A 13,304-nucleotide genomic window follows, 5' to 3' on the forward strand; every position below is an offset into this window, starting at 1 on the left:
AGCTCCTGTCCGCTGCAATAAAGCTTGAGCTGCTCCATCAAAACCAAGTGGTGCTCCTCCAGCTCCACCTGCAGCTGCTCGACTACCAACAGCAGCTGCTGCTGCAGCAGGAGGAGCTGCCGATGGACCACCACCACCAGCTTCCACTGTACTACCAGCAGTGCCTGATGGTCAACCACCACCAGCTGCTGCTCCATCAGATGCACCTGTCCCTCTGTGAGCAGCAGAACCTTCTGCAGCTCTTCTACCACCAACAACTGGTCCTCCACCAGCTCCAGGAGCTGCTGCATGGCCACCACAGCCACTTACTGCCCCACTACCACAGTTACCTGCTGCACTACCATCACAAATATCACCCCACCACCGAGGCACCCACCACCACCACCGAGGCACCCACCACCACCACCGAGGCCCCCCCAGGTGGCGGCGCCGTCGGCATCCCCCCAGGTGGCGGCGCCGTCGGCATCCCCCCAGGCTGACCTTAGACAACGATACTCAACACGTCCAGTCACGTCTTTCAATCAGCAAAACTTTTCTTACTTTGTTTCTCTTCTTAGTCAAATTTTAAAATAAGTGTTGAATCAATCGTCTGGTCTCCATGCTGCCGCTCCATTAATCAATAAAGCTCTATCTGCAAGTGGCTCTGCTTCGCTCTGGTTTTAATCTCTCTCTTTTTAACTTGTTTAAATACATTTTTTCAGAATAGTGACAAAACATATATATATAAACATATATAAACATATATATAAACATACATAAACATACATAAACATATATATAAACATATATATAACATATATAACATATATAAACATATATATAAACATATAAACATATATAAACATATATATAAACATATATAACATATATAAACATATATATAAACATATATAACATATATAAACATATATATAAACATATAGGGACGTATATATATATATATATATATATATATATATATATATATATATATATATATATATATATATATATATATACGTCCCTTCATTGACAATCTTTCCTTTGTCCTTGAACACGAGCTTCACTCTTCCGTTCAGGAGTCGAGGAAAGAAAAGAAAAGACAAAACAAAATAAAATAGAACATAGTCCACTGTAGGTATCTGAGGTAGGTACCACACCCCAGCGATGCTACATGCTACATGCTAACCAGTTTCAGAGCACACACCCCAGCGATGCTACATGCTAACCAGTTTCAGACCACACACCCCAGCGATGCTACATGCTACATGCTAACCAGTTTCGGGCTCACACCCCAGCGATGCTACATGCTACATGCTAACCAGTTTCAGAGCACACACCCCAGCCATGCTACATGCTAACCAGTTTTGGGCTCACACCCCAGCGATGCTACATGCTACATGCTAAAGAGTATCCGGCTCACACCCCAGTACGGAGTTGGTTGAATGCAACCCGCAGCCTTTGCATATCTTTTGAGTACAGAGTATAAATTAGGCTTCGAGGTATTTAACAATTACTTGTATTGGTACTCGGCATCAGCTAGTAACTAAAGGTCAGTACTCATACTTTCACTGTTATCGGAGCGTCTCCAGTTGACTGTGCTTGTTTTTTAATTTGTTTGATTCACCGGTGCTACTCCATTCTTATTAAAATGTACTTCCAACAGTAACAGTAATATTCACAGTGACACGTTTATTTGCAGCAACATTTGATATATTGACGTCAGTGAAGTTCTTCCTGTTTGTACTGCAATACTTCTGACCTGATTTCAAAGGAATGTTTTCCATTCTATTCAGTATTTCCAGAAGTTTCTGCTCCTACTGTGAAGGGAATGAGATTCACGCCTCCACCCAACCACAGCTTTAATGTAAATGACGGAGAACAAAGTGGACAAATGAAAAGTATTTTAATGAGTACTCTTCGTGTACATTCCAGCGTTACAGTGCAGCAGTGGCGGAGGATGGTGGGCGGAGTCTGAGTGGCTTCGGTCTGGGCATCAGTCTTCTCTGTACACTGGCTGGTGGGCGGAGCCTCTAGAGCACATTGAAGGTCAGAGGTTACATGGAGGCTGACGGAGGCTGACGGAGGCTGACGGAGGCTGACGGAGGCTCAGGTGTTTACATGAACAGGAAACACTTAGTCCCATGCGACCAAAATCAAGCTTAACTGGACCGTTCAGGATTCTAAAGTAGATTACTATGTGTAGTTCATCACCATTGAGAATACTGCATTCAGCAGTGGAGTGCAATACTGCAATATTTGGCATCGATCCGATACCAAGTAAATATAGAGCCAGTGTCGCCAATACTGATCAGATACCAATACTTTTTAAAATTCAAGGTTAAGGCTTTATCAAGGTGATAAATGAGGATGAATTTTAATGACTTAAGTGTTTTTATGATTCTTTTTTATTTGGTTCATTAATTAGTTGAACCTCAAACAGGATCTGGGAAAAGTTTTAGGAATATTACCGTCATAAAAAAACATTTTCTCCTGCGTATTGTAAAGTCCGGATTCTTTTCTTAAATACACAAAGTGTGTAAAGCGATCCCTCCAGAACAAAGTAGAACAAAGTATTATTCCAGGTAGAGTTCAGGCTGGAGAGAACCGAGTACCGTACTAGTACCGACAAAACAAAACTAACTAACTAACTAACTAACTAACTAACTAACTAACTAACTAACTAACTAACTAACTAACTCGTCTCTTACCTTCGATCATTCAGACTCTAAGAATCTTCTCCCGTTTCGTGGCTACAAGTAAAAACACATTTAAGAGTACCTCAGTTTGATCTGATAACATTTGTGTTTTTAAATTTCCTGTAAGATCCTGATCCGTACCCGGTAGAGGAAGAAGCCTCTGCTCTGGATTCCCCCGGGGCCCTGCAGCTCAGCCTGGAGAGGGACACACACCAACACTGTAACACACACACACACACACACACACACACACACACACACACACACACACACACACACACACACACACACACACACACACACACACACACACACACACACACACACACCCGGGCTTTCCAAAACTAAACAATCTCCACGTTTTCATCCCACAGTTCCTCCGTGTTCACTTTGCAAATGTCAGTGCCTGACAGACAGAAATGAGGGATAAGGTCACCTGCGAGTCGACGGCACTAATTTTAGACCATAATTACCTTCAGCTTGGAAAGAACATCTAATGTCGACGAGCTCATTGGGCTTTATGGACACGCTCAGAGGAGGAGGAGGAGGAAAACACACCACTCAGCCCAACACACTGCAGCCCCAGAACCGTGTATCCGAGTATTCTGCTGGCCGTCTCCCTACGGCCCTACGGCCCTACGGCGGTACGGCGGTACGGCCCTATGGCGGTACGGCCCTACGGCGGTACAGCCCTACGGCCCTACGGCCCTACGACGGTATGACCCTATGGCCCTACGGCGGTACGGCCCTACGGCGGTACGGCTCTATGGCCCTACGGCGGTACGGCTCTATGGCCCTACGGCCCTACGGCGGTACAGCCCTACGGCCCTACGGCCCTACGACGGTATGACCCTATGGCCCTACGGCGGTACGGCTCTACGACGGTACGGCCCTACGGCGGTACGGCTCTACGGCCCTACGACGGTACGGCCCTACGGCCCTACGGCCCTACGGCGGTACGACGGTACGACGGTACGGCCCTACGGTGGTAAAGCCTCCAGGAGAAACGGCTGGACCAGCAGTGTGTGATGCTGAGCAGCTGAAAGGCAGGAGAGTCCACACAACCTACATGCATGGAGAGGCCTCGCTCTCTCCTGGGGGGGGGCGGGGGGGCCACGCGCCTCAGGGGCTGCAACACACACACACACACACACACACACACACACACACACACACACACACACACACACACACACACACACACACAGAATAATTACCGAGGTTGAACTGTAGAGGACATGAAAACAAGCAACACTACAACCCTAATGATGATCAGATCAATCAGATCAATCAGATCAATCAGATCAATCAGATCAATCAGATCAATCAGATCAATCAGATCAATCGTCAGCTGGTAAAACGTTAACGATCAGTTTGTTCGATGAAATTTGTAACTTTAAACATCAAAGTGATGCAGAGAGAAAAACAAACTAAATGAAACATTTTTATTGAGAGAGAGAGAGAGAGGGGGGGAGAGAGAGAGAGAGAGGGGGGGGAGATAGAGAGAGAGAGAGAGTGGGGGGTAGAGAGAGAGGGAGAGAGAGAGAGAGAGAGAGAGAGAGGGGGTAGAGGGGGAGGGAGAGAGAGAGGGGGGAGAGGGGGGGAGAGAGAGAGAGAGAGAGAGGGGGGTAGAGGGGGAGGGAGAGAGAGAGGGGGGAAGAGAGAGAGAGCGTGGAGAGAGAGAGAGAGAGAGGGGGGGAGAGAGGGGGAGAGAGAGAGAGAGAGAGAGGGGGGGAGAGAGGGGTAGAGAGGGGGAGAGCGAGGGGGAGAGAGTGGAGAGAGGGGGGGAGAGAGAGAGAGAGGTAGAGAGAGGGGGAGAAAGAGGGGGGAGAGAGAGAGGGGGGAGAGCGAGGGGGAGAGAGTGGAGAGAGGGGGGGAGAGAGAGAGAGAGGTAGAGAGAGGGGGAGAAAGAGGGGGGAGAGAGAGAGGGGGAGGGGGGGATGTGACGGATCGTTATTCTAGTGAAGATGTTCACCACCAGGACTGTGGAGCCGCTCTCAGGTACCTTGGACTTCTGAACCAGCATCAACACACAAAGTTCTTGTAGGACATCAGGTACCTGCAAAACCATTAACGAGTTCAAAACCAGGTGACAGGTGTTCAAACAGGAAGTAGCTGCTCCGTCAGGTGGAACTCACCCAGTGCTGCAGGTCTGCGCTGAGGTAGGACGAGCACACGACTTCTATCTGTGGGAGAACACACACAGTGACGGAGAGCAGCAACCGGCCAATCACAACACAGGAAACAGAGCCACATACCTGGCTGGGCGTCCGGAGGGGCGTGGCCTGCTGCAGGTCTACAGGAGCACCTGGTGTCAGGTAACACAGGAACACACTGCATCAAAACTCTCACATCTGAATACAACACACTGGTGGAGGGAGAGCAGTAATAACACTGGTGGAGGGAGGGAGAGCAGTAATAACACACTGGTGCAGGGAGAGCAGTAATAACACACTGGTGGAGGGAGGGAGAGCAGTAATAACACTGGTGCAGGGAGAGCAATAATAACACACTGGTGCAGGGAGGGAGAGCAGTAATAGCACTGGTGGAGGGAGAGCAGTAATAACACACTGGTGGAGGGAGAGCAGTAATAACACATGGTGCAGGGAGAGCAGTAATAACACACTGGTGGAGGGAGAGCAGTAATAACACATGGTGCAGGGAGAGCAGTAATAACACACTGGTGGAGGGAGGGAGAGCAGTAATAACACTGGTGCAGGGAGAGCAATAATAACACACTGGTGCAGGGAGGGAGAGCAGTAATAGCACTGGTGGAGGGAGAGCAGTAATAACACATGGTGCAGGGAGAGCAGTAATAACACACTGGTGGAGGGAGAGCAGTAATAACACATGGTGCAGGGAGAGCAGTAATAACACACTGGTGGAGGGAGGGAGAGCAGTAATAACACACTGGTTGAGGGAGGGAGAGCAATAATAACACACTGGTGCAGGGAGGGAGAGCAGTAATAGCACTGGTGGAGGGAGATCAGTAATAACACACTGGTGCAGGGAGAGCAGTAATAACACACTGGTGGAGGGAGGGAGAGCAGTAATAACACTGGTGCAGGGAGAGCAATAATAACACACTGGTGCAGGGAGGGAGAGCAGTCATAGCACTGGTGGAGGGAGAGCAGTAATAACACACTGGTGGAGGGAGAGCAGTAATAACACTGGTGCAGGGAGAGCAATAATAACACACTGGTGCAGGGAGGGAGAGCAGTAATAGCACCGGTGGAGGGAGAGCAGTAATAACACACTGGTGGAGGGAGAGCAGTAGTAACACACTGGTGCAGGGAGGGAGAGCAGTAATAGCACCGGTGGAGGGAGAGCAGTAATAACACACTGGTAGAGGGAGAGCAGTAATAACACACTGGTAGAGGGAGAGCAGTAATAACACACTGGTGGAGAGAGAGCAGTTATAACACTGGTGCAGGGAGGGAGAGCAGTAATAACACACTGGTGGAGGGAGGGAGAGCAGTAATAACACACTGGTGGAGGGAGGGAGAGCAGTAATAACACTGGTGCAGGGAGGGAGAGCAGTAACAACACTGGTGCAGGGAGGGAGAGGAGTAATAACACTGGTGCTGGGAGGGAGAGCAGTAATAACACTGGTGGAGGGAGGGAGAGCAGTAATAACACACTGGTGGAGGGAGAGCAGTAATAACACACTGGTAGAGGGAGAGCAGTAATAACACACTGGTGGAGGGAGAGCAGTAATAACACACTGGTGGAGAGAGAGCAGTTATAACACTGGTGCAGGGAGGGAGAGCAGTAATAACACACTGGTGGAGGGAGGGAGAGCAGTAACAACACTGGTGCAGGGTGGGAGAGCAGTAATAACACACTGGTGGAGGGAGGGAGAGCAGTAATAACACTGGTGCAGGGAGGGGGAGCAGTAATAACACTGGAGGAGGGAGGGAGAGCAGTAATAACACTGGTGCAGGGAGGGAGAGCAGTAATAACACTGGTGCAGGGAGGGAGAGCAGTAATAACACATGGTGGAGGGAGGGAGAGCAGTAATAACACTGGTGGAGGGAGGGAGAGCAGTAATAACACATGGTGGAGGGAGGGAGAGCAGTAATAACACATGGTGGAGGGAGGGAGAGCAGTAATAACACTGGTGGAGGGAGGGAGAGCAGTAATAACACTGGTGCAGGGAGGGAGAGCAGTAATAACACTGGTGGAGGGAGGGAGAGCAGTAATAACACTGGTGGAGGGAGGGAGAGCAGTAATAACACTGGTGGAGGGAGGGAGAGCAGTAATAACACATGGTTGGACTCTGACCCGCCAGTCAGCAGTAATAATAAGCGACCATGTGCCTGAGTGCAGCTCGTCCATTAGCGGAGGAAGATGGAGGGGTGGAGGGATGGAGGGATGGAGGGATGGAGGGGTGGAGGGGTGGAGGGATGGAGGGGTGGAGGGATGGAGGGATGGAGGGGTGGAGGGATGGAGGGGTGGAGGGGTGGAGGGATGGAGGGGTGGAGGGGTGGAGGGATGGAGGGGTGGGGGGATGGAGGGATGATTGTCTGTTGACGCAGGACGACATGATGATGGAGAGAAACTGAACTAGAACAGAGAAATATAGAAAATCAAAAAGAAACTTCAACTGAAAGGTTAAAAAAGAAAGAAAAAGCTTTTTATGGCTGACGTGACGGAGCATCAGGCTCCATCCCTCCATCCCTCCATCCCTCCTCCACTCCATCCCTCCATCCCTCCATCCCTCCTCCACTCCACCCCTCCATCCCTCCTCCACTCCTCCATCCCTCCTCCACTCCATCCCTCCTCCACTCCATCCCTCCATCCCTCCATCCCTCCATCCCTCCTCCACTCCACCCCTCCATCCCTCCATCCGTCCTCCACTCCATCCCTCCATCCCTCCTCCACTCCATCCCTCCTCCACTCCATCCCTCCATCCCTCCATCCCTCCATCCCTCCACCACTCCATCCCTCCATCCCTCCACCCTTCCATCCCTCCATCCCTCCATCCCTCCATCCCTCCACCCCTCCACCGCTCCATCCCTCCGCCCCTCCATCCCTCCACCACTCCATCCCTCCACCCCTCCATCCCTCCTCCACTCCATTCCTCCTCCACTCCTCCACTCATCCCTCCATCCCTCCACCCCTCTATCCCTCCATCCCTCCTCCACTCCATCCCTCCATCCCTCCATCCCTCCTCCACTCCATTCCTCCTCCACTCCTCCACTCATCCCTCCACCCCTCCATCCCACCATCCCTCCATCCCTCCACCCCTCCACCACTCCACCCCCCCATCCCTCCACCACTCCACCCCCCCATCCCTCCACCCCTCCACCCCTCCACCCCTCCACCACTCCACCCCCCCATCCCTCCATCCCTCCTCCACTCATCCCTCCACCCCTCCACCCCTCCACCCCTCCATCTGTACCAATCATATGCATGTCTTTGGACTGTGGGAGGAATGCAGAGTATCTAGAGTACCCACAAGCAAAGTCCACAAACACCTCCAGCAGATGTTATAATGTCCATCATGTTTATAATGTCCATCATGTTTATAATGTCCATCATGTTTATAATGTCCACCATGTCCATCATGTTTATAATGTCCATCATGTTTATAATGTCCACCATGTCCATCATGTTTATAATGTCCATCATGTTTATAATGTCCACCATGTCCATCATGTTTATAATGTCCATCATGTTTATAATGTCCACCATGTCCATAATGTTTATAATGTCCATCATGTTTATAATGTCCACCATGTCCATAATGTTTACAATGTCCATCGTGTTTATAATGTCCATCATGTGTATAATGTCCACCATGTCCATCATGTTTATAATGTCCATCATGTTTATAATGTCCATTGTGTTTATAATGTCCATCATGTTTATAATGTCCATCGTGTTTATAATGTCCATCGTGTTTATAATGTCCATCATGTTTATAATGTCCATCGTGTTTATAATGTCCATTATGTTTATAATGTCCATCGTGTTTATAATGTCCATCATGTTTATAATGTCCACCATGTCCATAATGTTTATAATGTCCATCGTGTTTATAATGTCCATCGTGTTTATAATGTCCATTATGTTTATAATGTCCATCATGTTTATAATGTCCATCATGTTTATAATGTCCACCATGTCCATCATGTTTATAATGTCCATCGTGTTTATAATGTCCATCGTGTTTATAATGTCCATTATGTTTATAATGTCCATCGTGTTTATAATGTCCATCATGTTTATAATGTCCACCATGTCCATCATGTTTATAATGTCCATCATGTTTATAATGTCCACCATGTCCATCATGTTTATAATGTCCATCGTGTTTATAATGTCCATTATGTTTATAATGTCCATCATGTTTATAATGTCCATCATGTTTATAATGTCCATCGTGTTTATAATGTCCATTATGTTTATAATGTCCATCGTGTTTATAATGTCCACCATGTCAATCATGTTTATAATGTCCATCCTGTTTATAATGTCCACCATGTCAATCATGTTTATAATGTCCATCCTGTTTATAATGTCCATCATGTTTATAATGTCCATCGTGTTTATAATGTCCATCATGTTTATAATGTCCACCATGGCCATCATGTTTATAATGTCCATCGTGTTTATAATGTCCATTATGTTTATAATGTCCATCATGTTTATAATGTCCATCATGTTTATAATGTTTATAATGTCCATCATGTTTATAATGTTTATATTGTCCACCATGTCCATCATGTTTATAATGTCCATCGTGTTTATAATGTCCATTATGTTTATAATGTCCATCATGTTTATAATGTCCATCATGTTTATAATGTCCATCGTGTTTATAATGTCCACCATGTCCATCATGTTTATAATGTTTATAATGTCCATCATGTTTATAATGTCCATCGTGTTTATAATGTCCATCGTGTTTATAATGTCCATCATGTTTATAATGTCCATCGTGTTTATAATGTCCATCGTGTTTATAATGTCCATCATGTTTATAATGTCCATCGTGTTTGTAATGTCCATCGTGTTTATAATGTCCATCCTGTTTATAATGTCCATCATGTTTATAATGTCCACCATGTTTATAATGTCCATCATGTTTATAATGTCCACCATGTCCATCATGTTTATAATGTCCATCGTGTTTATAATGTCCATCGTGTTTATAATGTCCATTATGTTTATAATGTCCATCGTGTTTATAATGTCCATCATGTTTATAATGTCCACCATGTCCATCATGTTTATAATGTCCATCATGTTTATAATGTCCATCGTGTTTATAATGTCCATTATGTTTATAATGTCCATCATGTTTATAATGTCCATCGTGTTTATAATGTCCATTGTGTTTATAATGTCCACCGTGTTTATAATGTCCATCGTGTTTATAATGTCCACCATGTCCATCATGTTTATAATGTCCATCCTGTTTATAATGTCCATCGTGTTTATAATGTCCATCATGTTTATAATGTCCACCATGTCCATCATGTTTATAATGTCCATCGTGTTTATAATGTCCATCATGTTTATAATGTCCACCATGTCCATCATGTTTATAATGTCCATCGTGTTTATAATGTCCATTATGTTTATAATGTCCATCATGTTTATAATGTCCATCATGTTTATAATGTTTATAATTTCCATCATGTTTATAATGTTTATAATGTCCACCATGTCCATCATGTTTATAATGTCCATCATGTTTATAATGTCCATTATGTTTATAATGTCCATCATGTTTATAATGTCCATCATGTTTATAATGTCCATCGTGTTTATAATGTCCACCATGTCCATCATGTTTATAATGTTTATAATGTCCATCATGTTTATAATGTCCATCGTGTTTATAATGTCCATCGTGTTTATAATGTCCATCATGTTTATAATGTCCATCCTGTTTATAATGTCCATCATGTTTATAATGTCCACCATGTCCATCATGTTTATAATGTCCATCGTGTTTATAATGTCCACCATGTCCATCATGTTTATAATGTCCACCATGTCCATCATGTTTATAATGTCCATCATGTTTATAATGTCCATCGTGTTTATAATGTCCATTATGTTTATAATGTCCATCATGTTTATAATGTCCACCATGTCCATCATGTTTATAATGTCCATCATGTTTATAATGTCCACCATGTCCATCATGTTTATAATGTCCATCCTGTTTATAATGTCCATTATGTTTATAATGTCCATCGTGTTTATAATGTCCATCATGTTTATAATGTCCATCATGTTTATAATGTCCATCGTGTTTATAATGTCCATCATGTTTATAATGTCCATCATGTTTATAATGTCCACCATGTCCATCATGTTTATAATGTCCATCATGTTTATAATGTCTATAATGTCCATCATGTTTATAATGTCCACCATGTTTATAATGTCCATCATGTTTATAATGTCCATCATGTTTATAATGTCCATCATGTTTATAATGTCCATCATGTTTATAATGTCTATAATGTCCATCATGTTTATAATGTCCATCATGTTTATAATGTCCATCATGTTTATAATGTCCACCATGTCCATCATGTTTATAATGTCCATCATGTTTATAATGTCTATAATGTCCATCATGTTTATAATGTCCACCATGTTTATAATGTCCATCGTGTTTATAATGTCCATCGTGTTTATAATGTCCATCATGTCTATAATGTCCATCGTGTTTATAATGTCCATCATGTTTATAATGTCCATCATGTCTATAATGTCCATCGTGTTTATAATGTCCATCATGTCTATAATGTCCATCGTGTTTATAATGTCCATCATGTCTATAATGTCCATCATGTGTATGTGTCATTTGTCAACTAGTTCTGGTGTCAGATAGAGTCCAGATTACAGCCTGGAGGGACGGCCGGCCGGACTGACGGATGGACTGACGGATGGACATCTCTGGACATTACTCGCTCAGTGAGTTATTCAGTCGGTTCAGAAGAAGATAAACAACAATCAACACTTTATGTCCAGATAATAAAAACTAACTTTCCTCCTTTAATACGTGTTGAGTCAGTAACAAGTATTATATAGCTATGTAGTGTGTGTGTGTGTGTGTGTATGTGTGTGTGTATGTGTGTGTGTATGTGTGTGTGTGTATGTGTGTGTGTGTGTGTGTGTGTGTGTATAGTGCAGTCTAGTATGTAGTATAGAGTGTAGTATAGTGTAGTAAAGTGTAGTAAGGTGTAATATAGAATAGTAGTGTATTAAAGTGCAGTATAGTGTAGTATAGTGTAGTAGAGTGCAGTATAGTGTAGTATAGTGTAGTAGAGTGCAGTATAGTGTAGTAAGGTGTAGTATAGAATAGTAGTGTATTAAAGTGCAGTATAGTGTAGTATAGTGTAGTAGAGTGCAGTATAGTGTAGTAAAGTGTAGTATAGAATAGTAGTGTATTAAAGTGCAGTATAGTGTAGTAAAGTGTAGTATAGAATAGTAGTGTATTAAAGTGCAGTATAGTGTAGTAGAGTGCAGTATAGTCTAGTAAAGTGTAGTATAGTATGTAGTATAGTGTGGTATAGAGTGTTATAGTGGAGTAAAGTGCAGTATAGTGCAGTGTAGTGTGGTATAATGTAGTATAGTGTAGTACATTTTTAGTATAGAATATAGTAACGTGTAGTATACAGTGTTGTAATGTGTAGTACAGTTGTAGTATAGAATATAGTAACGTGTAGTATAAGGTGTAGTATATTGTGTAGTATACAGTGTAGTAAAGTGTAGTACAGTTGTAGTATAGAGTAGTATAGTGTGGTGTAGTGTGGTGTAGAGGAGTATAGTATAGTAAATTGTAGTCTAGTATGTAGTATAGTGTGGTGCAGTACAGAGTAGTATAGTGTAGTATAGTGTGTACTCACTGAGGCAGGGTGGGGTGGTGAGGAGCAGCAGTGCAGCCACGGTGATGCTGGCGGTGCTCAGCGGGCTCATGATGCTGCTGCTGCTGGAGGAGGAGGAGGAGGAGGGTGCGTGCTGCGCCTGCTGCGCCTGCTGGCTCTGGATCTTCATGCTCCTCATCTCCCTCTCTGCTGCTCCGGGATCTCCGGGCTCTGGTTGTGCGGGCTGCGGGCTCTGGTGCTCCGGGTTCTGCCTCTCTCCTCCTCGGCTCAGGTTTGATCTTCACTCCTTGCTCTTCTGACACTTTGAGTCTGGCGTCAGAGGATTATAAAGGCTCGTGTCACGCACACACCCACCCTCTTGTTTTTTTTTTAGGCATGACGGTTCTCCGTCTCTCTGCATGAGCAGAACATCCTGGAGGAACGCTGCACATCAAACCTTGAACCACAAGTACTGGTTCTTTATCCTCCCAATTCACCTCACTAGTTGTTTTTTCTCACACTTTTCCTCCCGCGATACTTTTACTAAATTCCACCAAAGTTTTTTTTTCTATCTCATAATACACACACATAATACACACATATATATATATCTATATCTATATCTATCTCTATCTATAAGGCTGGGTCCTGGTGGTGGCAGCAGCGCAGCTCTGTGATCTCATCCAGAAACTATTGAACCAACAATGTTGTTGAACGTTGAAGGTTCCTAATGATGCCGTGCGGCTCGGAGCTCCACTGACACCCTGATCTTTCTCAGACAAGCCGAGGT

At 44.6% G+C, this 13,304-nt stretch overlaps 1 protein-coding gene across 1 annotated transcript; it reads right to left on the minus strand.

The window, feature by feature from the left end:
- Positions 1–2,696: 2,696 nt before the first annotated feature.
- Positions 2,697–12,704, minus strand: nmu (neuromedin U; the record flags this gene model as incomplete). The annotated part of the gene is made up of 7 exons (XM_080473051.1): positions 2,697–2,732; positions 2,820–2,873; positions 3,748–3,807; positions 4,684–4,737; positions 4,817–4,864; positions 4,937–4,986; positions 12,557–12,704. The coding sequence occupies 7 exons, from the start codon at positions 12,702–12,704 to the stop codon at positions 2,697–2,699; spliced, it is 450 nt and encodes a 149-aa protein (XP_080329177.1).
- Between the last annotated feature and the right edge of the window lie 600 nt (positions 12,705–13,304).

The sequence above is a fragment of the Lipophrys pholis genome (assembly GCF_963383615.2).
Source record: "Lipophrys pholis genome assembly, chromosome: 10".
NCBI lineage: Eukaryota > Metazoa > Chordata > Actinopteri > Blenniiformes > Blenniidae > Lipophrys > Lipophrys pholis.